We start from the raw sequence: 24,334 nt of genomic DNA on the forward strand, positions 1-24,334 counted from the left end.
CAAAAGGCGTTTGTACAGCAAGATCGTGGATAGAAAATCAGGATGACAGTCGCTGGCTGGATGGGGGCAAATGATGGATGGACAAATTTTTGGCGTCCAGGCGTCGGAGCAATTCGCGATGGGCTCCCCGACCAGACAGACGCGCATCCATGACGCCCGACACATGCCATTGTGACTGATTGATTATTACCCGATTTATCCCCGTCGGCACCACCGACGTCACTCACGCTACGGCATCGATTTCAGGGCAGATCTCGAGATCAATATCCTTGGACGTGCCGGATACAATCATCAGTGGCCTCCTTTTCTTTTCTCTTCATCATCCCCGCTGCGACATGTTATAGACTGCCATGATGAGGACTTGGCTCCTCCTTGGCCGCCTCGGCGCGCGGTCAGGGATCCGCGATGCGCCACAGCGATGCGCCCATGCGCCAGCATCCATCCGGAACCTCACAACACAGTCAAAACCTTTCTTTCGTCTACCGCCTCCGCCACGGGGTGCTGGAAAGGGCAGGATAGCCTTGCGCGCATCGGCTGGCGCGGCCGCCCTGGGGGCAGGTGTGTTCGTCACAGCTTCGCAGCAGGAAAATGGCAACAACCAGGACACTGGTGAGAGGCGCATGCTCGAAATGTCCCGGGAGGAGATCAAAAAGGGAGTGTCAGACCACGAGCGTGGGATCCAAAGGATGATGCACAAATTCGTCCTCTTTTTAGACATGTACATCTGGGAGCCCATCTGCACCGGCTTGCGCTTCCTCCAGCTGGTCGTCATCTTCGTCCCCGTCATCGTCACGGTCCCGGCGATATGGGTCGGCAGCCGCCAGCCAAAGCGCGACAACGAGCGCTCCGGCACGCTGTGGTGGTACGGCTTCCTCGTCAACGCCATGGAGCTGGCTGGCCCGGCCTTCATCAAGCTGGGCCAGTGGGCTGCCTCGCGGTCCGACATCTTCCCCAACGAGATGTGTGAGATCATGTCCAAGCTGCACTCCAACTCGCAGGCGCATTCCATGCACGCCACCAGAAAGACGCTTGAACGGGCGTTTGGGGGGAAGGCCTTTGAGGACATCTTTGAGGAGTTCAACGAGACACCGCTCGGTGTCGGTGCCATTGCACAAGTCTACAAGGCCAAACTGAAGCCGGCCCTCGTCGCACCGGCCGACTCGGACCTCGTGCGCGACGAGAACTTGCTGCGGGACAATGTCCGACGGAATGTCGAGCCCGTCCTCAAGAGCTCGCCCAAGCGCGTGCCGTCCAGCTACGTCGCCGTCAAGGTCCTGCACCCCAACACGGAGCGCACCGTCCGGCGTGATCTGCGGATCATGCACTTCTTCGCCTCGGTCCTCAACGCCATCCCGACCATAGAGTGGCTGTCCCTCCCCGACGAGGTCGCCCAGTTCGGCCAGATGATGAAGCTGCAGCTCGACCTGCGCATCGAGGCCGCCAACCTAACCACATTTCGCCAAAACTTCCGCGACCGGTCGACAGCCTGGTTCCCCTACCCCTACACCGACTTCACCACGCGCAACGTCCTCATCGAGGAGTTTGCCCAGGGCATCCCCATTGCCGACTTTATGGACTACGGAGGCGGCACCTTCCAACACGACATTGCCGACGAGGGCCTCGATGCCTTCTTGAGGATGCTGCTGCTCGATAACTTTGTCCATGCCGATCTGCATCCCGGCAACATCATGGTCCGCTTCTACCAAGCGGCGCAGCCCGACCTCAAGCTGCGCCAGCCACCACCACCCGCGCACCCGGGGCCAGGCCCACAGGCCGATGTCACAGAGCAGGTCCTGGAGCGCCTCCGTCCCTTCAAGCACGCCCGCGACAAGGCCGGCTGGGAGGCCGAGCTGAACAAGCTCGACCACGAGGGCTACAGGCCGCAACTCGTCTTTATCGACACGGGTCTCGTCACGGAGCTCAACGCCACCAACAGGACGAATTTCCTCGATCTCTTCCGGGCCGTGGCCGAGTTTGACGGGTACAAGGCCGGCCACCTCATGTGCGAGCGCTGCCGCCAGCCCGACGCCGTCCTGGACAAGGAGGTCTTTGCCCTCAAGATGCAGCACCTCGTCCTCAACGTAAAGTCCCACACCCTAGCGCTGGGCAACGTCAAGATCGGGGATATTCTGCAGCAGGTGCTCAGCATGGTCCGCAACCACCACGTCCGCCTCGAGGGCGACTTTGTCAACGTCGTCATCTCTATCCTGCTGCTCGAGGGCATTGGCCGAAACCTGAATCCAGACGTCGACCTCCTGAGCAGTAGTGTGCCCATCCTGCGCCAGCTTGGCGCCCAGAGCGGCAGTGAGATGATCCGCGGCGGCGACTTTTCCATGATGTTCGTCTGGATGGGCCTTGAGGCGAGGAAATTCATGCAGGCCAGTATAGAAGATGTGAGTACCTCCCTACTATCGCAGTCGCGACGTGTACTGACCGGCGCAGGTGGAACGATGTGTCAAGTACGACTTATTGTCGCCCAATGTATAAACCACATAGAGCACGTGCACCTCATAGAGTTAATAGTATCAATTCTGTACAGACGGCGTGTGTCCACCGCGTTGCTAATCACCACTCCCGACCAACTCGGCACTCTTCTCCCATAGACCCCGCAGTGCGGCTGTTGTCCCGTCATCGCCCTCCACAGCACTTGAGCCACTGAGCCTCTCCTCGCCAAAGCTACTGCCGACCGTTGTCTTTGTCGTTCTAATCGACGCGGTCGGCGTGGCTGGGGGTGCGCCGCCGACAACAGGCATGCTCACGTTACGCGAATGGCGGTGCGGTAGTTGCAGCTCCATCGGTCGCTGTTTTCCATTGGGGCCCGCGGCCGTGTTTGGTCTCGTCGGTATCCTCTTTGCCCTGTCGAGTTGTGAAAGGCGCGCCAGGGAGCGCGCAATGGGGTTCTGATACCGGCGTACCACAAGATACTCCATCCCCGTCTTCTCCAGTAGCTTTCCCATGCGGATGTCTCGACTCCTCGGGTCCGTGATGATAGGTGTGCCTGCTGATGCTGTGGTATGTTGCACGCCAGGCTCAATGGCCGTGCTTGCGCGTTGGAGGTTCAGCTTCTGCTGGATACGCGAGGTTTCGGCGGGAAGCGCAGAGCGCCTGGCTGGCTTGGGAACCAGGGCGCTGTCGCTACCTCTGTCCACTTGCCCGTTCTCCTCGGCCGAACGCGACAGATTTGCCATTGACTTGGGGCGTCCTGGTAAAGCATCATGCTGGCGCTCCTGACTGTGGTAGAATGATCCTTGTGTCGTCATCCCCGGCGTGCTTGGATCGTCGACAAAGCGAGATGTCAGACCTTCCTTACCGCTCCCTACTATTGTCCCCATTGACTCTGGATCCTGGGGGGATATACTCGGCGCTGCACCCGCATTGTCGTTCGTCATCATGGGCGGTGCTCCCGTGGAGGGTGTCCGTTGTAACAACCTCGACGTGAGATATTGCTGATGTTGCTGCACCGCCGCATTCGGTGCTCTCTCTGCGTTCTGCGGGCGCGACGCCAACGGCGATGACTCGCTCGGGGTCTGCGGTCTCGAGTTGCCCGGTCGTACGGACGATTGCGCACTGGAATTGAGTGATCCCTTCCTCGACATGTGCGGTGAGTTGGAGCCACTGGCGTCGACCCACTCCTCCTCCCCTGCGCCGCTGTCGTCCTCGTCGTCGCTTCCGAGATCGAAATGCACCGTCGACTTGCTCGACTTGTGCCTATGCTGCTGCTCCTCTTGCTGGGTCTGGGCGCCTGCGCTGCCACTGGACAGCCGCTTCAGCTTGTCCGACGACTTGTTTCGGGTGTGCTTGACGTCGCCGTGTGAGCGATTTCGCTTCAGACTCGATTGAGATACATTCTTGACCAGATTGGCGGAGGAATTGTTGCGCGATGACGTGAGCTTGACCTCGCTCGCGGCTCTCCGGTGGGTCGTCGGTCGTTGCGGCGCGCCTTCGTTGTGCGGTCGTGTTCTTGCGTGGAGCGCCTTGGAGGAGGCGACGCGAGCGTGCGGCCGACCGGTCACTTTGTGCTGCTTGTGAACGTGGTGCGGCTGGTGGTGATGATGCTTGTGACGCTGATGCGAGTCGTTTGTTGAGTCGCTCTCCTGCCGCGGGAGAGGGGGACGTTGCTGCTGCTGGGCAGAGGACGATCTTGATTGGGCGCTGGCGGAGGATGCGCCAGCGTCGTGGTGGGAATCGCGCGCCATAACAGACGTACTATGCTGCAGGACGGTATATGTTGGGTTGGGGGTGGAAGTTCAATAGCAGAGGAGCGAGCCAAGGAAAAGTTGCGGCTGGGCAGGACGTGGGAGATCTATCGTCTGACAATGCCTACTCTGGCATGAATAGGAGGCTGATGTACGTCCGTAGCACGAAAACGGCAGGAATCGGGGCCAATTGATGGCGGTGTGAGCAATTGTGTACTGGATGCACACTCGGATGGGAGCCCGGCAGGTCGGGAGCAGGGAAGCTGGTGGTTGGAGGGTGTGATGGTCGCAACGGGTTGGTGTTTTAGTGGGGCTCCATGCCTCTCAGCGTGTAAGTCCAACCATATCGGAACATACACTCCGGTTACCCTAGACACAGTTATCTGTTCTTAACAAGAGTTTCCCGTCGACACAGTGAGGATGGGAAGCTGAACTTTATCCCTAGAAAGGAAGGAATACATTCCATTGAGAAAACGACACTCAAGATAGCAACCGCGTGTTGCGTTGGGATGGTACAGAAAGTGCTCGATGCGGTGATCAATGAGCCCTGACAGGACACGTCGACAGTGGACGACTTCGATAACGGCACAACGCCCACACCGAGCAAAGAAGTGCTAGGAGCCATGTCATGTGCGACGCACCCAATACGTATAGCTCGTCATCAGCGAGTTGAGTAACATAAGTCGGTTGTAGTCACGGCCAGCACAGCGATGGTCATCCAAGGACTCACGTGACGCATCGTCTCCAGCGACCCCACGCCTGACCTCATGGGCGGGTCCGAGTCAGCAGGCGTCTCGGACAGGACCCTTCATCCCCAGAGACCATCAACCAGAAACTCGAAACCAGCATTCCCACCACACAACGAAATTGTCAACCTCTTTCACCCAACATGTCACTAGCAGAGCTGCAAGCGGAGCGACAGCAATACCAGGAACAGGTCAGCTTTTATGTCCAATTCCCGATTGCCGCCCTCACTAACGTCCCTCAGCTGGACATTGTCGCAGGCCAAATCAAAGACGATCCCGATAACAAGGAGCTCGCGAGTCTCAAAGAGGAGTTAGATCAATTCGTTGCGCTTCTCAACGACAGCATTGCTGAGTTACAGCCCAAGCAGGCACCGACGCCAGCGGCGCCCAACGCATCCACGCCACAGCCCGCTGAATCCGAGAAATGGTCGCGAGAGAATCACCCAGCCTTTAGTAAAGCTGCGCCCTATGCCGAGGAGAAGGACGAGAGCCCAGTCAGTTACCAGGTGAACGATACCGTGTTGGCGAAATGGCTGTCAGGCGACAAGGCATTCTATCCGGCCAAAATCACATCGATCACCGGCTCGTCCGCAGCGCCTATATACGTCGTCAAGTTCAAGAGTTACGACAACGTCGAAACTCTGCGAAGCAAGGATATACGGCCCGTCTCTAACAAACGAAAGGCCGAGGGTCCTCCGGCGCCGGTGGCGCGGCCAGCACCGGGCGTCGTATCCTCGGCTGGTGCCAAGTCATATCCAGACGCGAAGAAGGCCGCGGAGAGGGACGACGTGCCCCAACCACCCAAGCCGAAGAAGATCAAGGCCAAGAAGGAGCTCGAGACCAACAAGAACAAGTGGCAAGAGTTCAATGCCAAGTCCAAGTTCGGCAAGACGCAGAAGAAGGACAGCATGTTCCGCACCCCAGAAGGCGTCCACGGCAGAGGTCAGTCAGCTTGGTTCACCCCGAGCCACCAACACTTACTAACGACTCGCAGTTGGTTTCACTGGCTCAGGCCAGTCGATGCGCAAAGATCCGTCGAGGAGTCGACACGTGTACCAAGTCAACGAGGATCTGGACTAACTCTGTGTGAGATGCAGATCAAACACTCCGCGAGTCACGGTTCGCGTCTACCAGCGGAGATTGCGGAACCAGGGCAACAAACGTCCCAGTGGGTATCCACGGCAGCAGCGCTCATCTTTGCAAATTCGGAGTCATGGAGGTCCAGGCTGTGAGTTATACACCAAGTAGTTTTACAGTAACAGTAGTTTACAGGGCAATCAAGCTCATGCGCCTACCCAGTTTTCAAGCCGACTTTGGTCATGAGATCCCCCGCAATGTTCAGGAACGCTGACGCTCGCTCGCTTGTAGGCTCCGCAACCACCGTTGGCTTGCCTCTCTCGCCATCATCGCCAATGTTGGGATGTAGCGGGATGTCACCCAAAAAGTCAATGTGGTGGTCGCTGCACATTCGCTCCACCCTTTCGTTCGAGCCGAACACGTGCGTCTCGCCGTTGCAGTGCGGGCACTTGAACAGCGCCATGTTGTGAACCAGTCCCAGAATGTCGACGTCCACCGTCTTGAACATGTTGATGCCCTTGACGGCGTCCTTGGTCGCCAGCGTATGCGGCGTGGTAACTATGACAGCGCCATCTAGGATGACTTGCTGTGTGATGGTGAGCTGTGTGTCGCCAGTCCCCGGAGGAAGATCCAGAACAAGCATGTCCAGACCTCCCCAGTCAACTTCATGCAAGAGTTGCTGTACAGCTTTCATGACCATTGGCCCACGCCAGACCACTGGGGCATTCTCTCCAACAAGGTACCCCATGGACATGGTCTTTACGCCATAGTTGGTCAAGGGCACGAGCTGGTTGTCTGGAGTCGTAAGCCTCTATCCGGGGATGATGGGCCTGTTAGACTTACTACTTGACAAACGCGGTTCTCCTGAGAGATCAAACAAGGTCGGTATCGAGGGTCCAAAGATGTCGACATCTAGGATTCCCGCACGTAGACCTTTTCGCGCGAATGCTAACGATAAGTTTGCTTTTCGAATTGTAAGCTCTGTGCGAGTCTCACCATTCGAGGCGTCACTGACCAGCGATTGTGCTCTTGCCGACTCCGCCTTTAGCCGAGGACACTGCGATGACCTTGTCAACGCCGGCGATCTTTCGCTTCTGTGGTCGTTTCCCCCATGTGGGCGGTGTTCCTGATCGCGGAAGACCCTAGACAGTCAATCACTGTAATGGTGTCGCCACTCATGTTCACTTACCAAGGGGTTCTCGTGAAGCAAACCGCGTGTGAGCTGTAGGAAGCGAGCGGACGTTGGCCTAAAAGCCATGGCATCTGGTTTGGGGCGAGAGATGTACGATTTCTATGTTAAGACAGATTGGAATTCAAACATGTAAATGTATCTGTCTGCACTGGCATTATTATTGTGAGCTCGATGCTCTGAAGTATCTCCCAGTCGCATCGATCATGATAGCGAGCAAGTGGGTCCTGCATGACGGTTCCCGACGACCAGATTCTGCCACGCCTGACCGCCTAAAAGTTCCAGTCCCGCCAAAGACCTAAAAATTCCATGTCGCGGGGCCTTTCTTCACATGCGATTGTCTCGAACAAGTCAACATGGCAAAGGGCAAAGGTCGCGCGCATCTCTTTGAGGAGCCCGAGAAGGCTGCCAAGGGTGAGTTGGACCGCCAGCTTGCGCACCGGCGTCACTAACAAGCCTGCAGACTACGATCCGGAAGCCGACGTCGATGTCGACTCCAACAGCGGCAGCGACGCAAGTGAAGATGCCAATGCAGGGACGGAAGACTACGAAACGGTGGGAAAAAGCAAGCTGAGGCAGAAAGAGAACGTGTCACTGGGCCCAGCGTATCGAGGATCGAAAGTGTCTCGAGCCGCCTTGGACCAGGAGAGCGACGAGGACGACGAGGACGAGGACGATGAAGAAGACGAAGAAGACTACGCCGATCCGGATCTGATCGACCTCGAGGCGGATGAAGCAGAGGCAAGCGACTCGGAGATTGACAGCGACAACGCGCTTGGCGAGTCGGATGCCGAGCATTTTGAGGGATACACTTTCCGCGGAAGCTCAAAACCAGCCAAGGCCAAGGCGAAGCGTGCGACGGCCGCAGACTTCCTGTCATCCTCGTCGGACGAAGAAGGCGAGCCCAATGGCGCTGACGCGAGCGACGATGAGGACGAGGACGAGGACGAGGACATGGACGATGGCTTGGAAGAGCTTGTCAATGGAGGTGGCACGTCTGACGAGGACGAGGACGAGGACGCGGAAGGCAGCGACGAAGAGGAGAGCGACTCGGACGATGAAGCTCCCAAAAAGGCTGCTGGACCTAAACTGCAAACCATGTCCGGCCACTCTAACCCCGATGTGCAGAAGGGCTTGGCGATTCAGCAGCAACGCAAGGTCTACGATGGTCTGCTGAACCTGCGAATCCGACTCCAGAAGGCACTTGTGGCATCCAACACATTCCCTACGGTGGAAGATGCCTCGGAAGCTGAATCGGAACCCTACGAAGCGGCCGAGGAGGCAGCCGTGAAGCTTCTCAACACCATCAGCTCGCTCAAGGGGACATTTGGCCCGGCTGGCGGGGCTGGCGGGGCTGGCAGCAAGCGCAAGAGGGACGTTGAGAAATCCATGACGGCTGCACAGATGTGGGAATGCCTCCAGGAAGAGGACAAGAGACCGTCGAAAGCCCGCAAGGCGAATCTGGAGAAATGGTCGCAAAAGGTCCGCGCCGTGAACGATGCCTCCAGCAAGAAGAGCCTGGTGAGCAGTCTCGAGCAGCAGATTGACGACACCGAGTACCGCCTCGTCAAGCGGACCAAGGTGCCTCGATCGTGCGCGCCTGCCCAGGCCGCTAAGAGGGTGACCGAGGACGCGGACATTTTCGACGATGCCGACTTTTACCAGCAGCTGCTCAAGGAGCTCGTGGACCAGCGCACGGTGGACTCGTCCATTGACCAGGCCAGCACGGTGCCATCGGTCATGCTCACGGCGGCGCGTGACGTGAAGACGCGCAAGGTTGTCGATCGCAAGGCCAGCAAGGGACGCAAGATGCGTTTTACAGTTCACGAGAAGCTTCAGAATTTCATGGCACCCGAGGACAGGCGGGTATGGGAGCAGGGCGCCATTGACCGCTTCTTCGGCACGCTCTTTGGGCAGCGGCTGGAGCTTAACGAGGAGGACGTGCAGAGTGACGAGGACGAGGATCTTGGAGGTCTCACCGCCGAAGCAGAGGGTCTCCGCCTCTTCAAATAGACAGACACATTGTATTGTATATACTCAAAACGACATGTTTCTTTTGACTGGGCCAAGGGGAAATTGCGCATCGAAGAGCTCCCCCGCATTCAGTATGACCGCAAAGACGCTAATTGTCCACCAGCTAGGCCGCTAATCCAGTGTTGAGGAACAGGGCCATTAACAAAATGTGTACGGCCAGGTGAATCCACGGGCCGCCTAACGTCTTGCCTAGCTCGCCCGTCGTATTCAAGCCGCGCTGCAACCTTGCAATGGCACGGTAGCTCGGCCAAGCGTGCCAAAACGCAAAGGCAAAAGCGACCAGCCTTGTTGTCTCGTCGACGTCGGGCCGCACGAGGAAGATGAGGCTGATGAGGTTGGTGAAGAGGAGACAGCCGCCGTAGCAGTGCAGAATGAGTTTGGCCGACTCGGACAAGGGCGCGAGCTGCTTGTGCGGGCGCAGAATAAACGTCAGTCCGGCGAATGACGCGATAATGTCGTGGAGGAGAAAGGGGAGCTTGGCGAGGGAGATGAGCGATGCCATTGTGAATTTGATTGGATTGGGCTTTGGGCGCCGCAATGGTCTATAGGTTGTAACAAGGTGCTGAAAATTTAGAATAGCGGGCGAAATGGGGTGATGGGCGTTGAGGCTACGTCTCAATTTTTCTGCATTGAGGCCAGCAAGTCGCGTTTGGTGGTGTTGTCAGGTATCAATCAGTAATTACAGCACTTGCGCCGACATTTTACTCGCTTACCTTATGGTCGATCATGAAGATGACGTCATTCTCTGCCTATTCAACAGACATGGCGAGACCCGAGTCCTCGACACGCAGTCTAACATATTAACGTTAGGTAGCAGAATGTCTTGATTCTACAAACTCGAAAGTCGAACTCGAGATTTCCCGAATTGGACCCAGCCCTCGGGATCCTCGGGAAAATGCTACGACATGGAGCCCAGAGCTCATATTGCCCCCTTCTAGTTGCTTTCTATCCGTTTTCTATCCGCTTTCCTTCGGCCACTACTCCGTACCAATGATTGGCTTTTCTCCAAATCCATGGCATATACTACTTACGTACTACCTTGGTTGTCCTTCTCACTACTTGACTCCAATTGGGATGGCATGGACCATGGCCTGGACTTCTCCCTCTGGATACACTTAAGACACCAAGCAGTCCATCACTAAATATATCACGCACGTTCATGCATGCGCGCATCTGCTCATCAATAATTTTGACCTTGTCTTTCCCACCTCCAGTGACCATTAAAATCCTCTGCTAGACCAAGAGTTCCCTAGTTCTCCCCAGCATGTACGGACTTCATGTTTGAAGGCCAGATCCAACGCGGCTCGACTTGATGTCTGATATGTTTTCACAACGTCAACCTTGTATCTGCGGTGCTAATAAAGCCATATGTGCCCGACTTGGATAGATATTGAGGCAACTGTCCAAAATCTCGAACAGTCGCCAGTAATTTAATTTGTCTTCTCACGGCGTAAAGGCTGGTTACGAGCAGATGTCCACATGGCGCCAGGATGAAGGCTTTTGCGGTCTGAACCCACCGCCGATTTGAAGTTTAGATGTTCTCCTCGTACCTTCCACTGAAATCAAATGGATCAATACCTTGATCATTGCCGTCAGATAAACCACCCCGACAGGTCTCGCAGAAACGGAAGCTTCAGTCCAGCACGCTTTATTCCGCGACTGTTGGGGTTTTCGATGGATGTGACCATCTTTAGTTCTTGTCTCTGGTGTATATAAAGGCTTCCTGCTTTCACCACAACCACAATCTTCCGATTTCCATCACCTTCGTACAACCTACACACTCTCAAGAATCCTTCAACTTCACCAAACTCCTTCACTACTTTCAAGACTTCACCATAAAACCTGTGTTCCGTGACAATGGTCCCCTCTCCTCGCCAATTTCTGGCCGCCCTGCTCGCGGGCGGCGCCGTTGCCAACCACAACCACCCACCACCCTACCATCTCCTGCCCGAGATGCCAGTCCAAGACTACCAATACCCGCGCTTCAGTCGCTCAGCTGAGCAGTGTGACATTTCCAGTCCCTGCTCGCCAGCCCAGCTTCTTCCCATGGGCTCCCACAGCGAGGGCTGGGCTTTCTGCGGCGCCGCGTTCAAGGAGGGCATCCTGCCCAAGTCTCTGGAGCTCGAGGGCCATCATGCCATCGAGGCAATCACCGTCTCCTACACCGACGGTACAAAGTCCCGCTTCGGTCGGGGATTCGACCATGAGGGCATGCTCGAGAAACCCACCACCGCGACTCTGGACCTGGATCCACTGAAGGATCGCATTGAGTACGTGGCCTGGTACCCCCACAAGGACGGTGGCATTGGCGGTCTCGAGATCTACGTTTCGGGAGGAAAGATGCTTGGTGCGTAACCTGTCACACAAAGTCCATCCCGCACTGAGCTAACCTTGTTGTGTAGTCTGGGGCCCAAAGTACATCAAGTACAGGCAGCCCGCCATGGCGTACAAGCCTTCGGGCGGCATGCTGCTCGGCATCCAGGGCACCGCCGGCAATGATCTCCACAGCTTTGATCTCATCACGACCAAGTCCAAGATCACGGCCCTGCGTGTCGAGAACATCACCGTCACCCCCAATGCGGGGGAGCTGAATGCGCTCCACGACAAGGGTCTCCAGGAGGAGCACAAGGCCGTCAGCCGCCACACCCAGGAGGAATTTGGCGCGCCTGCCAAGGACTCCGTCTCCATGAGTGTCAGCTTTTCTGTTTCCGACTCGACGAGTCTGCAGAAGACGAGCTCGGATGCCTTTTCGACTACCGAGGTGAGACCAACCCATACTGATCATGCAGAGAGCTTGTCGCTAACAAGAGTGCCAGTCAATGTCAGAGACGCTCTCATTCACCGCAGGGTTTTCCACCATGATACCTACCATTGGCACTCCCTCTGTTGGCGTGACCTATGCCGCAACTCATGGGCAAAGTGTCACATGGTCGAATACGAAAACCTCTTCGATTACCTTCGGCACGGCCAAGACCGTGAGCGTGACGTACTCGTTCTCCGCGGAGGCGGTCCCCAACACGGAGGTACAGTGCGATGTATGGCACTGGAAGCCAGCGGCCAGCACCGAGATCAAGTGGTACGGCGACGTGAGTGACTCCCCTCCGGACTATCATTGTCGAGGAATACTGACCAGTTTTAGTCCGTCGTCCATTTCGAGGACAAGCATCTCTGCTGGAGCTGGCTGTCGCAGGGTATTTACCACCCTGCCGACGACAATGCCTTCAAGTCGCGCTGCCGCCGCCGCTGGCTCAACGAGACCTCGCACGAGGGGAAGCCAAAGGCCGGCAAGGAGGAGGACATTGAGGTCGACGTTTCCTCCAGTATTTATGGACGCGACCTCAAGATTGGTGACTGGTTTGAGATTGACGAGTATTCCGTCACCCAGGAGTTCGACTACGACCTTTGAGAGGTCAATGGCACTGCGCCGGGCAGGTAATGGGAAAGGGGAAGATGGAAATGGGCTCCGTCCGGGGCATCATGGGACTCAGCAATCATGGGCCAGGAACGGCATAGCGCCCGGGCCCACTGGGGCCGCGTCTCGGAGCCGGTGTCAGACGGAGGGGTCCACGTTATTGGGTGCGATGGGTGGTAATCGTAATGGACTGGAGTTTGGCGTTACGTGGTCTTTGCATTATCATCCTGAATAATTGAGATAGAAAAAAAAAGAAGAAGAAAAGGAACTACTTCGGCATGTCGTGGTGTGCGTGGTTTCTCCAGTCACAGACCTTCAGTTTGTCATTCCTCAATCTACTGTACGGATACGGATACACGTGCTGGCAACTGGGCGGCCGCAGCTTGATTAGGCATTGAACGCGATCGGATGGGTGGACTCCAGTCGCCTGCCCCAGTCCATGTCGATCCCGATGCAGGCCCCAGTGGGCGTGACGGACGAAGCAAAGACTGAGATGCAGTAAGAGGGGCGTCCGACCACGTCTCTGCCCTGAAAGGCAACTATTCCTTCTTGGCTTCAGGATGTGAGACAGTGCGGTTACGACGACTGTCTGGCAGTGCAGTCCCAGATTTACATGGCGTTTCACCGATCAATGTGCGTGTCAGAGCTGGGTCGCTCGCTGCATTGTGGCTGTTCAATGTTGGGTCGCTAGGCCGATAGGCGCAGTGGGAAACGGCACACGGCAAGTCGTTTCCCGACTTTAGCATCCCCTTGACAGGATATTTTGATTGCAATTCCACGTAGATACAGGTATTCAACGTATTAATTACCTGTTGGTGACGTTGAGAACGTGCCTTATCACCAACAACCGCCAGCTGCCAACAAATCGGACTAACGTAACGGCACGTTTAACAAATGACGTATGCCTCTGAAACGCCGGGTTGCAGCAGGTCAGGCTGCGAAGGACTGGACTGGACGTGAGGTGGCTTCTTCAATGGTGGTCGCTCAACCTCAGTTACTAACATAAGCCTCCACCAACAATTAAATCCTTCGTATTCTTGTGCGTACTCGTTACGCGGTCCTGCGAAGTCTGAAATCAGAAATATCCAGTCCCCCAAAAGATCGTCGCGGACCCCAGCGGACATCCCCCTTGGCAACTTACTGCGTGCAGCGTCATTGCCCCCACAAGGCGCAGGGGTGTCCAGTCCCGTCTCTTGAAGTTTGAACCACCAGCCTCCAAGTCCAGGCACGCTGCGCACGGAGGCACGGAGGCACGGAGCACTATTAGACTAGCGACTGGAGCAGCTTGGGCTGCCGCGGCCGACTGGGCTTTCCTTTACAAGTATTGACCCAAGCCCCATGTCAAACTTCTAGATCTACAAAGCCTCTTTTCCCCCGTTGTCAACAATTCCCATCATTCTTGCTCATCGCCTTTTGCACGTAGGATACCTTGCCCGCTACTCTTCCCAGCGCCACCCATCCACTGCTACATAGCATCACGACATTACGATACGACACGACCCGACACGATATAGGCGCAACTCATCACATCATCTTGACGTCTGACGAGTCTCACAAACATCTCATCTATACCGTCCCATTATCTCGAGAGCCAGACTCACCGCTCTGCAAGCAAACACCTTCCTGACTCTCCCCACCTCCCACACATTGGCCGCCCGTCATGGCGTCATCGACTTCGTTCAGCGACATGAATTTGTCCATTGTTGGCCTTGGCACAGAGTATCCACCCTACGAGCTCAAGGCCGATGCTCTCAGCACGCTGAGCGACAGGTTCTACCCAGAGTCGGCGAGCATGAAGAAGGTTCTCGGCGTCAACCGGTTTACAGGCATCGACACACGGTCTTCTGTCGGGGACCCCGACCACCCAGCCGTGAACAAGGAAAAGGCTCCCTCAATAAAGGAACTCCACGACATCTTCATGAACGATGGCGTGCCTCTCGCCATCCGGGCTGCTGGCAAAGCACTCAAGGAGTCTGCCATCGACGCCTCTCAAATCACACACATTGTCGCCACGACCTGCACTGACTCTGCCAACCCCGGTTTTGACCACTACGTCGCCAAGGAGCTCGGGGTCTCCGACAAGGTGGAAAAGGTCTTGCTCCATGGTGTAGGCTGCAGCGGTGGCCTTGCGACTCTGAGGACAGGTGCCAACCTGGCCCTGGGCCATGCTGCTCGCGGCAAGCCTGCGCGCGTCCTGTGCGTGGCGCTCGAGGTCAGCACCACACTGGTACGCAGTGAGCTGGACAGCATCAACGAGCTGCAGGAGACCAGGATAGGCGCGTGCCTGTTTTCAGATTGCGCCAGTGCGGTTGTGCTGAGCAACGGCATCGGCGAACAGGCTACACCCATCTACGACTTGCTCGGCTGGGATCACCGCACCCTGCGTGACACGGAGGTCGACCTGGGCTTTGACGTTGATCCACTAGGTATGTCGATCTTGCAATCTCAAGACATGAACACACCAACTAACCGAGACAACAGGCTGGAAGGTCGTTTTGACCCCCCGGGTGCCCAAACTCACGGGTGCCTCTATCAAGCCCGCTTTCGAGGATCTCATGTCGCAACTGCCAGATCTCCCCGCCAACTACCGCGCGCCGTCCGACTTTGACTGGGCCATGCACCCTGGCGGTGCCACTATCCTGACTGGCGCGGAGCGGGCCATGGACATCACCCCAGAGCATATGCGCGCGAGCTACGACACGTACATCAACCACGGCAACTCGTCATCGGCCACCATCTTCAGCGTCATGAACCGCTTGCGAAGCAAGGAGATGGATGAGCTGGCCCCTGGCGGTAACGTCAAGGACTACGTTGTCGGCTGTGCCTTTGGTCCTGGCATCACCGTCGAGATGTGCATGCTGAAGCGACACCAGCCTCGTGCGGATGCTTCGCGCGTCGTGCATGGCCTCCAGACGCCGCCCATGACGGACTCGGACGCGGCTAGTGACAATGTGTCCGATGGCGAGTGGTCGACGAGTGAGTCGGTAGAGGAGAGGTTACCCGAGGCCGATAGACAATTTGTTGCGCAGGCGTTGGAGAAATTAGACTTGGACTGAAGCTAGATAAGACGAGGGCGTCGCATTATTCACCATACACGCATGAGTGAGGTCGCGTGGGGGGTTCTATCATTTTGGTCTTTACATAGCGATAGGTCTGGCCATGGGTGGGTTGCTTCGGAAGACGAGTATAATTGGTTGTTTTCGGACAGCTTTTCTTTTCATGAACTCATGTATTCCCAGTGTGCTCATCTCATTCCAGGCTCACAGCGTCACCTCAGATGCGGGATTCGCGTGAAACTACTGAAAATGGCGAATCGTGTATTTGGCAAAAGTTTGCGCGATCGAAATAGCATCCTCGCCAGACAACAATCGCGCGGGTCCTTGACTCCTCGTGCGAACCATCCGCTCGACTCACTCTCAGGTGAGGCGGCAAGTGATCCTTGGCAGAACGGTGGACAGCGAGCTAAATGACCACGCGAACCCACCTCATGGGCTGATTGTGGATGTCGGACCGCTCGCGTGCGCCGCCGATCTGCGCTCCCAGCGTGTTGACTGTGCGGTGCTCGACGGACGGTGGGATCGATATACTTGCGTGCATCACCTCGGAGAATTTGAGGTGCTCACAGAAGGGGCAAGTCTGCCTCGGGCACGCCAATGGGGCGCCACGATGACGATCGTGGGAGTGGGCTACAGAATAGCTTAATGCGGAGAGAGAAGCATTTGATCAGGGTCCTGGAACCATCACATTTCGTTCACGCTGTCCTCGCGTATTATCATCTGTCAAAGTGTCAATTGCAAAAATTGCCGGCACTGCAGTGGCTGCCATCGGCTCTATGGCGGACGAAGGCCGCTTACCGTGGAACCCGGGGAGGGTCACGTGGCCCAGCCCGGCCCAGCACCAGCACTCTCTGGAGGAAGCCGCGGAACAGGAGCTGAGTGAGCAACGACTGCCATTGCGACGACAGCAGCAGTTGCCCTTTGCGCACGAATACCACGGGCAGGCGCTCTCCGACCCCTTCGCCGGCATGGAGCAGATTGAGAGTCAGGCTTTCGACCTGCATCAGCTCACGCAGGCGTCCGTCCCCGTGCCTCTGAGCGACGCGACGCAGCGTCCCAGCCCAGGCGGTCCTGGTCCCGCGCTCGCGGCGGACCATTCCGCACCGCACAGCGTCCACGACGGTGCGAGCGCCAACATCGCCAACAACAACAAGAGAAAATCGCTGGACGACGGGAGTGCGACGGGCGGTCAGGCTGGCAAGAACACGCGCAGCAAGAGGAATAGGGTGATTATGACCTGATCTTTACATTGACCAATACGTGAAATGCTGACTTGGTTCCTTGCGGCAGTACATCTCGATCGCATGGTATGTATAGGAGCGGCGTGCGCGCGGGCATCACTAACGTCCAGCTAGCAATGAGTGCAAGCGCCGCAAGATCAAGTGCAACGGCGAGACGCCATGCCAGCGATGCGGCAACCTGAACCTCGCCTGCCTCTACGCGCCCAATTGCTGCTCCACCAACTTCAAAGACTCGGAGGATTTCAAAATAGTGTCGAGTCAGGTCGATCGACTGCAGGAGCAGGTGGAATGGCTGAACCACACCATCAAGGCGCTCCAGGCTGATTCGACACGACTTGCGCCCATACAAGACCGACCGTTGCCGGCCATCTCTCCATCACCCTCGTACCAGTCGAACACGACCAGCCAGCCACCACAGCCGCAGTCGCAGCGACTGGATCCGCCGCCCTTTGTACGCTATGGATCGTTCCGGGGCCCGACGAGCATGGCGTACAGCCTGGATGTCGCGAACAACACCATTGCCAACATGGGGTACAAGGGGATAGAGGAGGGCGAGGACCAGAGCGCCCCATCGACCTTTGACGAAGTGCACGTCACGACAGGCGACGCCGGGCGAACAGACCCACTTCTGGACTACACGAAAGAGGAAATGATACGGCTGTGCAGGCTTCACGAAGAGGAAATTGGGATCATGTACCCGGTGCTGGACGTCCAAGATGTGATTGCTCATGCGAGTAGCTTGCACGCCTTTATCGACCTGCACCGTCACCAGCGCAGTCCGCTCTCCTTCAACGACGACAAGTCTCTAGAGTTGAAGATGGTCATGGCCTCGGCCCTGCTGGTGGAGGAGCACGGACAGAGCGACAAAGCCGTCCGGCTGTACGAAAGTGCGGAAAACGTGCTGAACCGCAAGCTCGTTTCCGAGCCAAGCAAGATATCGACCCTCCCACTGCTGGCGCTGATGGCAGGCTATCGGTTCCTCTCCAACGACGACGTGCTTGGGTGGAGGGTCATGGGGCAGGTCACCCGGCTGTGCTTCGAGCTTGGCATCCACCGATATGCTGGACTCATGAAGATTGGCGATGAACAGGAGCGAAAGAATGCGCTCAACAGTTTCTGGTCTGCGTATGTACTGGACAGACGGTGGGCTTTTGCCACGGGCCTGCCATATGTGGTCCAGGACGACGAGATTGATCCTCAATTGCCGATGCCCGTGAGTCTTTTGGATGATGCGCATGCTTCGCATACTGATTACTGCGTACAGGAGGACCACCCATTTCTCGTTGCCATGATCTCATATTCCAGGCTCTGCGCCAAGGTATGGCGCCAGGTCACCCACTTTGAACCTGTCCTCGCGCGTGAGCTACGGCAAGAGGAGCTGGAACGGCTGGACTCGGAGGTGCTGCAATGGTACGAGACGGTGCCGGAAGAAGTCAGGGTGCGGAATTGGATGGCGGAACGGCGGCATCTTACATCGACGACGCCTTCGTATAATTTGCAGCGCTTGCGGATCTGGACATACCTACGGCTCAACCAGGTGAGTTCTTTTGAGATCGCAATGTCATTATCACAGTACTGACGCACCAAGCTTCGCATCTGGCTGTATACCCCTGTCCTTTACAGCGCCACCAGTATCATGACGAATCCGTTGCAAGCCCAGCGTGTTGTCGACCTGGCACGAGACACAATACAATATTTGCACCACCTGAACAGCACCACAGACCTGTACCGCAAGGTGCAAGTCTTCTATCATCAATTCATCACGTCAGCCATTTCAGCTGTCTTCCTGGCCTCTGTGCACGCACCCGTTCGGTTTAGTGCCGTGTGCCGCGAGGAGTTCTATCTGGCACTCGAGCTAGTCAAGCACCTGTCCGCCAAGAGCTGGGTATCGCAGCGGTTATGGCGGACAATCCGATCCCTCAAAGATGTTGCGCCGCGATTCGGCCTGAACCCGGATGACGATGCGCACTCGACGGCGGCCCTTGGTATGATCGGCCTCGCGCGAGGCCACATGGACGGCAGCTCCGCCAGCCAGTCCCCCTATCAACGGGCTCCGCCTCAGGTCCCAGCTCGCCCGCAGCAGCCGCCTCAGGCGGGCGACAATGGGTCCATGCTGCAAAGCGAAATGTCGAGGATGTTTGAGGGATACGTCGGGCTCAACGGTGTGCAGCAGCAACAGTCGGTGAATGACGAGCAAGGGGGCTCGGCGAGGCCAGGTTCGGAGATGCAGAGCCCTGGGTCGGGGACTGTATATGGATCTGACGGGACTGTGTTCCCTCAGCTGAGGGAGATGTTCTGATGGCGCGTGTCACTGGGCCAGATAGGAAACGGTGTACATAGTCGCGAGAGGAAGAATGTATATGCCTTGGATCTGTCCAAAGAAAACCCAAAAGTGCTTGCTTGTAAGTCTTCAAAAAAGAAAGTCGAATGATTCTTTACTTGGTTAGGAAAAGCAAAAAAGGTAACATGTGCCCAAACCCAGACTCGAACTGGGGTTTCCACGGTTCTGATGTGTAACCACAACGTGGTGCCCTAACCACCTAGACTATTTGAGCTAAGCGACTAGCGAGAGCCGATGTCAAAGTGTGGGTAATTACAGTATATATCGTTAAAACAAAACATTTTTTAGACGCAAATGTCTCCCTTTCCCACACAATTAATCCAAAGCCTGGTAGAATATCTCTTAAGACTTCTCTTCTTAGGCTCTACCAAGTTAAGTCTATGCAGCTAATTGCAGAAGGTCCAATCCTTTGCGAATCTAGACTGTCTTGCTCTTTTGGTCACTCTAGCTCCGCCCCTCAGAGTCACAGCTGCCTTACGTATCACGAAACTCAGGGCAGAACCAGTATTGCCCCCAGGCAGGAATGTATGTAGCTTGACAACACAAGTACGCACAGCTGTAACCCAAGCCGCACAATCCGCTGCGAAGCCGGAGACACGACGGTGGGGTAATGAAGGAGGCATCTCACTTGGAAGCATTGCATGACATCAAGAACCCGCCATTACCCCAATGGTGGGCGGACTCTCAACTCCGCTTATCACGCTCCACGACATGCATCACACTCGGCAACTCTCACTTTGCCGAGTCCATGGGGGTATATGTAATCCTCACATGAGGGTCCCATCACGTCTTGCTTTCTTGTCGTGAGCATCTTCCTTTTCATTCTCTAGTCATTTGTTTCCTCGCCAGATCCAGCCACCATGGCCTCCCCAACAGACAAGAGCCGTGGCATCCGCATCGCCATTGACCGTGGCGGTACCTTTACCGACTGCGTAGGCGAGCTGAACGGCAAAGAGATCATCATCAAGCTCCTCTCCGAGGACCCCGCCAACTATGCCGATGCACCGCTCGAGGGCATCCGGCGCATCATGAGCCACTTTCTCGGGCGGGAGATCCCGCGTGGCGAGGCCCTCGACACGACCCAGATTGACTCCATCCGCATGGGCACGACGGTGGCGACGAATGCGCTTCTGGAGCGGAAAGGCGAGAAGATTGCGCTCGTCGTGACCCAAGGCTTCAAGGATTGCCTGACGATTGGCAACCAGAGTCGACCCAAGATTTTTGACCTGGCCATACGGAAGCCGGATGTCCTGTACGAGCAGGTTGTCGAGATTGAGGAGCGCGTCACGCTGGAGGACTATGCGGAAGACCCGGAACGGACTGTCACCAAGGCGGGTGCGCAAGCAGGGACGGAGGACGCCCAGAGTCATGAGCTTGTCAAGGGCTTGTCGGGCGAGACGGTGCGGATACTGAAGAGAGCGAAGGAGGAGGACGTGAGGCAGAAGCTGCAGGGCATCTACGACACAGGGATACGGAGTATTGCCGTCTGTCTGCTGCACGGATACACATTCCCGGACCACGAGGCTCTCGTCGGTCGGATAGCCAGGGAGGTTGGCTTCGAGCACATTTCGCTCAGCCACCAACTCATGCCCATGATCAAACTCGTGTCGCGCGCCACGTCCGTCTGTGCGGACGCGTACCTCACACCGGCCATCAAGAAGTACATTGATGGCTTCTCGGCGGGCTTTGAGGGGGGCCTGGGAACGCGCAGCGTGCAGCAGGAGTCTGGAGCCAAGGGTGCGCGGTGCGAGTTCATGCAGAGCGACGGCGGTCTCGTCGACGTCGAGAAGTTCACCGGTCTCAAAGCCATTCTGTCAGGACCCGCGGGTGGTGTCGTGGGCTACGCCATGACCTCGTATGACTCGAACACAAAGACGCCTGTCATTGGGTTTGATATGGGCGGCACATCCACAGATGTCTCGCGTTATGGTGAGGGACGGTACGAGCACGTGTTTGAGACGACGACGGCTGGTGTCACCATCCAGTCGCCGCAGCTGGACATCAACACGGTGGCTGCTGGCGGTGGCTCGCGCCTCTTCTTCCGCAATGGTCTGTTTGTGGTTGGGCCTGAGTCTGCGGGTGCCCATCCTGGCCCTGCGTGCTACCGCAAGGGAGGCCCCGCGACGGTCACTGATGCCAACCTGTACCTGGGTCGCCTGCTGCCCGAGTTCTTCCCCAAGATCTTTGGCAAGAATGAGGACGAAGGCTTGGATCCCGAGGCGAGTCGAAAGGTGCTGCAAGAACTGGCTGACCAAATCAACGCGGAGACGGGCAAGAATATGACCGCGGACGAGGTTGCGTATGGTTTCCTCACGGTAGCCAACGAGGCCATGACGCGCCCTATCCGGTCGATCACCGAGGCCAAGGGCCACGACACCGCGAAGCACCGCCTGGCGACGTTTGGTGGTGCCGGTGGACAGCATGCCGTCGCCATTGCCGACTCCCTGGGCGTGAGCCAGATCCTCGTGCACCGATACTCCTCGGTTCTCTCGGCCTACGGCATGGCCCTGGCGGACGTTGTTGACGAGAGACAGGAGCCCGAGTCCAAAGTCTGGGAAGACGGTGGCCGCGTCATCCAGGAGCTGCAGACCAAGATGGACAAGCTCAAGGACAAGTCGCGAACTACTCTGCATGAGCAAGGGTTTGACGACAAGGAAATTGAATTTGAGGAGTATCTCAACATGCGCTACCGCGGTACCGAGTCCGCGCTGATGATCATCAAACCCTCCGAGGAGGAGGCTCGGGAGAGCTTCGACGGAAAGGACTGGGAGTTTGGCAAGGCCTTTGTGAAACAGCACCGCTATGAGTTTGGCTTCACGCTGGATGACAGGGACGTTATCGTCGACGACGTCCGTGTCCGCGGTATCGGCAAGAGTTTCCGGCACAATGAGCGCACCGTGGATCAACAGCTCCAGGAGATCAAGCGTCAAGATGTGGGTGTTGAGCAGAAGCACGGCGAGCAAGAGGTCTACTTTGACGGTGGACGGCTGAGCACACCCATCTACAAGCTCGAGAGTCTCAGCGTTGGCCATGTCATCCCTGGGCCAGCCATGCTGGCAGACGGCACACAGACGATCGTCGTGACGCCCAACGCCAAGGCATTGGTTACCGAGTCTCATGTCATCATCGACCTTGAGACCGCTTCGAAGCGCGAGGCGTCCAGCACCGACAATGCGACCCGCGAGGTCGACCCCATCATGCTCAGCATCTTCGGGCACCGGTTCATGGCCATTGCCGAGCAAATGGGGCGCGCGCTCCAGAAGACGAGCGTCAGCACAAACGTCAAGGAGCGTCTAGACTTTTCCTGTGCCATCTTCGACGCGACGGGTGGCCTGGTCGCCAACGCGCCCCATTTGCCCGTGCATCTGGGCTCCATGTCGACCTGTGTTCGACGACAGGCGGAGATCTGGAGGGGGAAGCTGCACAAGGGCGATGTCATTATCTCCAACCACCCTTCGTACGGAGGGACTCACCTGCCGGACATTACCCTGCTCATGCCCGCCTTTGACGCCAAGGGCGAGAATATCCTGTTCTACGCCGCGTCGAGGGCGCACCATGCCGACATTGGCGGTATCAGCGCCGGCAGCATGCCCCCTCACTCCAGGGAGCTCTTCCAAGAGGGCGCCGCTATCCGCAGCGAGAAGCTTGTGAGTCAGGGCAAGTTTGACGAGAAGCGTGTCACGGAGCTTCTCTATGACGAGCCAGCGCAGTATCCCGGGTGCAGCGGCACGCGGTGTCTCGCGGACAACATTAACGATCTCCGGGCGCAGGTGTCCGCCAACCAAAAGGGCATCTCTCTGATCGAGACCCTGATCGAGGAGTACGGCGAGGAGACGGTGCAGTTCTACATGGTCAACATCCAGAAGAATGCCGAGGACTGCGTGCGCGGCCTGCTCAAGAGTGTGTGCAAGCGCTTCGAGGGCAAGGCGCTCTCCGCCGTCGACTACATGGACGACGGAAGCCCGATCCAGCTCCAGGTCAAGATCGACCCGGACAAGGGGGAGGCCGAGTTTGACTTTGCCGGCACCGGGCCCGAGGTCTACGGCAACGTCAACGCGCCGCAGGCCATCACGTTCAGCGCCATCATCTACTGTCTCCGCTGCCTCATCTCCGAGGATATCCCCCTCAACCAAGGCTGCCTGAAGCCCATCCACGTCAAGATCCCGCCCAAGTCCATCCTCTCGCCCTCGCCTGGGGCTGCTGTCGTCGGCGGCAACGTCCTCACCAGCCAGCGCATCACGGACGTCATCTTCAAGGCCTTTGAGGCCTGTGCCGCCAGCCAGGGTTGCTGCAATAACCTTACCTTTGGTTTTGGCGGCAACCAGTCCGGGCAGGACGCCGTCAAGGGCTTTGGCTACTACGAGACGATTGCGGGTGGCAGCGGTGCCGGCGCCGACTGGGCTGGCACGAGCGGTGTGCACTGCCACATGACCAACACGCGCATCACGGACAGCGAGATCTTTGAGCGGCGCTACCCCGTCATCCTACGTGAGTTCTCGCTGCGCGGGGGCTCGGGGGGTGAAGGGCAGCATAGGGGCGGTGATGGTGTGATCAGGGACATTGAGTTCCGCATCCCGCTGCAGGTGTCCATCCTGAGCGAGAGACGCGTGTATCACCCGTACGGTCTGAACGGGGGCGGGGACGGTGCCTGCGGTCTGAATCTCTGGGTGCGTCGGGTGGAAAAGTCCAACTGGGAGCAGTCGATCAAGGCCATCCACGGCAGCGACGGGCCCCATGAGACCGAGTACGAGGAGCGGCATATTAACCTGGGAGCCAAGAACAGCGCGGCCATGAAGGCGGGTGATCGGATCATTATATGTACACCGGGTGGTGGTGGTTGGGGCAAGGCAGGCGAGGGGAGCGTGGCGAAGCGCCGGGTGGATGTCACTGAGAGCTGGCGGAAGGGAAGTGGTGCGGCGCGCGAGGAGGCAGCACTGCAGGCGTGAGGAATTGGTGAGGGAATAAGTTAGGATGCATAGTATAAGAGATAGATGAATGCATGATGTCACAATGGCTCGCTGTGCTTGGTGGGCTCCTCTTGT

At 57.2% G+C, this 24,334-nt stretch overlaps 10 protein-coding genes and 1 non-coding gene across 11 annotated transcripts; 7 read left to right on the forward strand and 4 right to left on the reverse strand.

Moving 5' to 3' along the window:
• Window positions 1-350: 350 nt before the first annotated feature.
• Window positions 351-2,487, forward strand: F5Z01DRAFT_639333 (uncharacterized protein; the record flags this gene model as incomplete). Its single annotated transcript, XM_046262433.1, has 2 exons — window positions 351-2,393; window positions 2,443-2,487. The coding sequence occupies 2 exons, from the start codon at window positions 351-353 to the stop codon at window positions 2,485-2,487; spliced, it is 2,088 nt and encodes a 695-aa protein (XP_046115358.1).
• Window positions 2,488-2,561: 74 nt separating this feature from the next.
• Window positions 2,562-4,196, reverse strand: F5Z01DRAFT_627594 (uncharacterized protein; the record flags this gene model as incomplete). Its single annotated transcript, XM_046261547.1, has 1 exon — window positions 2,562-4,196. The coding sequence occupies one exon, from the start codon at window positions 4,194-4,196 to the stop codon at window positions 2,562-2,564; it is 1,635 nt and encodes a 544-aa protein (XP_046115359.1).
• Window positions 4,197-4,641: 445 nt separating this feature from the next.
• F5Z01DRAFT_280432 (uncharacterized protein) lies at window positions 4,642-6,128 on the forward strand. The gene is made up of 3 exons (XM_046258747.1): window positions 4,642-5,133; window positions 5,185-5,884; window positions 5,937-6,128. The coding sequence occupies exons 1-3, from the start codon at window positions 5,086-5,088 to the stop codon at window positions 6,020-6,022; spliced, it is 834 nt and encodes a 277-aa protein (XP_046115360.1). The 5' UTR covers window positions 4,642-5,085; the 3' UTR covers window positions 6,023-6,128.
• Window positions 6,129-6,233: 105 nt separating this feature from the next.
• On the reverse strand, window positions 6,234-7,277 carry F5Z01DRAFT_627603 (P-loop containing nucleoside triphosphate hydrolase protein; the record flags this gene model as incomplete). The annotated part of the gene is made up of 4 exons (XM_046261549.1): window positions 6,234-6,814; window positions 6,863-7,000; window positions 7,035-7,161; window positions 7,209-7,277. 4 exons carry the CDS (start codon window positions 7,275-7,277, stop codon window positions 6,234-6,236), a joined length of 915 nt encoding a protein of 304 aa, XP_046115361.1.
• A 287-nt stretch (window positions 7,278-7,564) lies between these two features.
• Window positions 7,565-9,221, forward strand: F5Z01DRAFT_683283 (protein BFR2; the record flags this gene model as incomplete). Its single annotated transcript, XM_046265836.1, has 2 exons — window positions 7,565-7,622; window positions 7,672-9,221. The coding sequence occupies 2 exons, from the start codon at window positions 7,565-7,567 to the stop codon at window positions 9,219-9,221; spliced, it is 1,608 nt and encodes a 535-aa protein (XP_046115362.1).
• Window positions 9,222-9,345: 124 nt separating this feature from the next.
• F5Z01DRAFT_676926 (uncharacterized protein) lies at window positions 9,346-9,744 on the reverse strand (the record flags this gene model as incomplete). Its single annotated transcript, XM_046265302.1, has 1 exon — window positions 9,346-9,744. One exon carries the CDS (start codon window positions 9,742-9,744, stop codon window positions 9,346-9,348), a length of 399 nt encoding a protein of 132 aa, XP_046115363.1.
• Window positions 9,745-11,099: 1,355 nt separating this feature from the next.
• F5Z01DRAFT_676927 (uncharacterized protein) lies at window positions 11,100-12,648 on the forward strand (the record flags this gene model as incomplete). Its single annotated transcript, XM_046265303.1, has 4 exons — window positions 11,100-11,589; window positions 11,645-12,003; window positions 12,059-12,328; window positions 12,382-12,648. The coding sequence occupies 4 exons, from the start codon at window positions 11,100-11,102 to the stop codon at window positions 12,646-12,648; spliced, it is 1,386 nt and encodes a 461-aa protein (XP_046115364.1).
• Window positions 12,649-14,046: 1,398 nt separating this feature from the next.
• Window positions 14,047-15,933, forward strand: F5Z01DRAFT_280326 (thiolase-like protein). The gene is made up of 2 exons (XM_046258746.1): window positions 14,047-15,080; window positions 15,136-15,933. Exons 1-2 carry the CDS (start codon window positions 14,315-14,317, stop codon window positions 15,708-15,710), a joined length of 1,341 nt encoding a protein of 446 aa, XP_046115365.1. The 5' UTR covers window positions 14,047-14,314; the 3' UTR covers window positions 15,711-15,933.
• A 745-nt stretch (window positions 15,934-16,678) lies between these two features.
• On the forward strand, window positions 16,679-19,250 carry F5Z01DRAFT_627569 (uncharacterized protein; the record flags this gene model as incomplete). The annotated part of the gene is made up of 5 exons (XM_046261546.1): window positions 16,679-16,936; window positions 17,001-17,017; window positions 17,066-18,164; window positions 18,216-18,488; window positions 18,540-19,250. The coding sequence occupies 5 exons, from the start codon at window positions 16,679-16,681 to the stop codon at window positions 19,248-19,250; spliced, it is 2,358 nt and encodes a 785-aa protein (XP_046115366.1).
• A 170-nt stretch (window positions 19,251-19,420) lies between these two features.
• On the reverse strand, window positions 19,421-19,506 carry F5Z01DRAFT_t85. The gene has a single exon. It is a non-coding gene; the product is annotated as a tRNA-His (tRNA).
• Window positions 19,507-20,041: 535 nt separating this feature from the next.
• On the forward strand, window positions 20,042-24,333 carry F5Z01DRAFT_280916 (Hydantoinase B/oxoprolinase-domain-containing protein). The gene has a single exon (XM_046258750.1). It carries the CDS (start codon window positions 20,153-20,155, stop codon window positions 24,236-24,238), a length of 4,086 nt encoding a protein of 1,361 aa, XP_046115367.1. The 5' UTR covers window positions 20,042-20,152; the 3' UTR covers window positions 24,239-24,333.
• Window position 24,334: the final 1 nt, after the last annotated feature.

The sequence above is a fragment of the Emericellopsis atlantica genome, assembly GCF_019669845.1.
Source record: "Emericellopsis atlantica unplaced genomic scaffold F5Z01scaffold_27, whole genome shotgun sequence".
Lineage (NCBI taxonomy): Eukaryota > Fungi > Ascomycota > Sordariomycetes > Hypocreales > Bionectriaceae > Emericellopsis > Emericellopsis atlantica.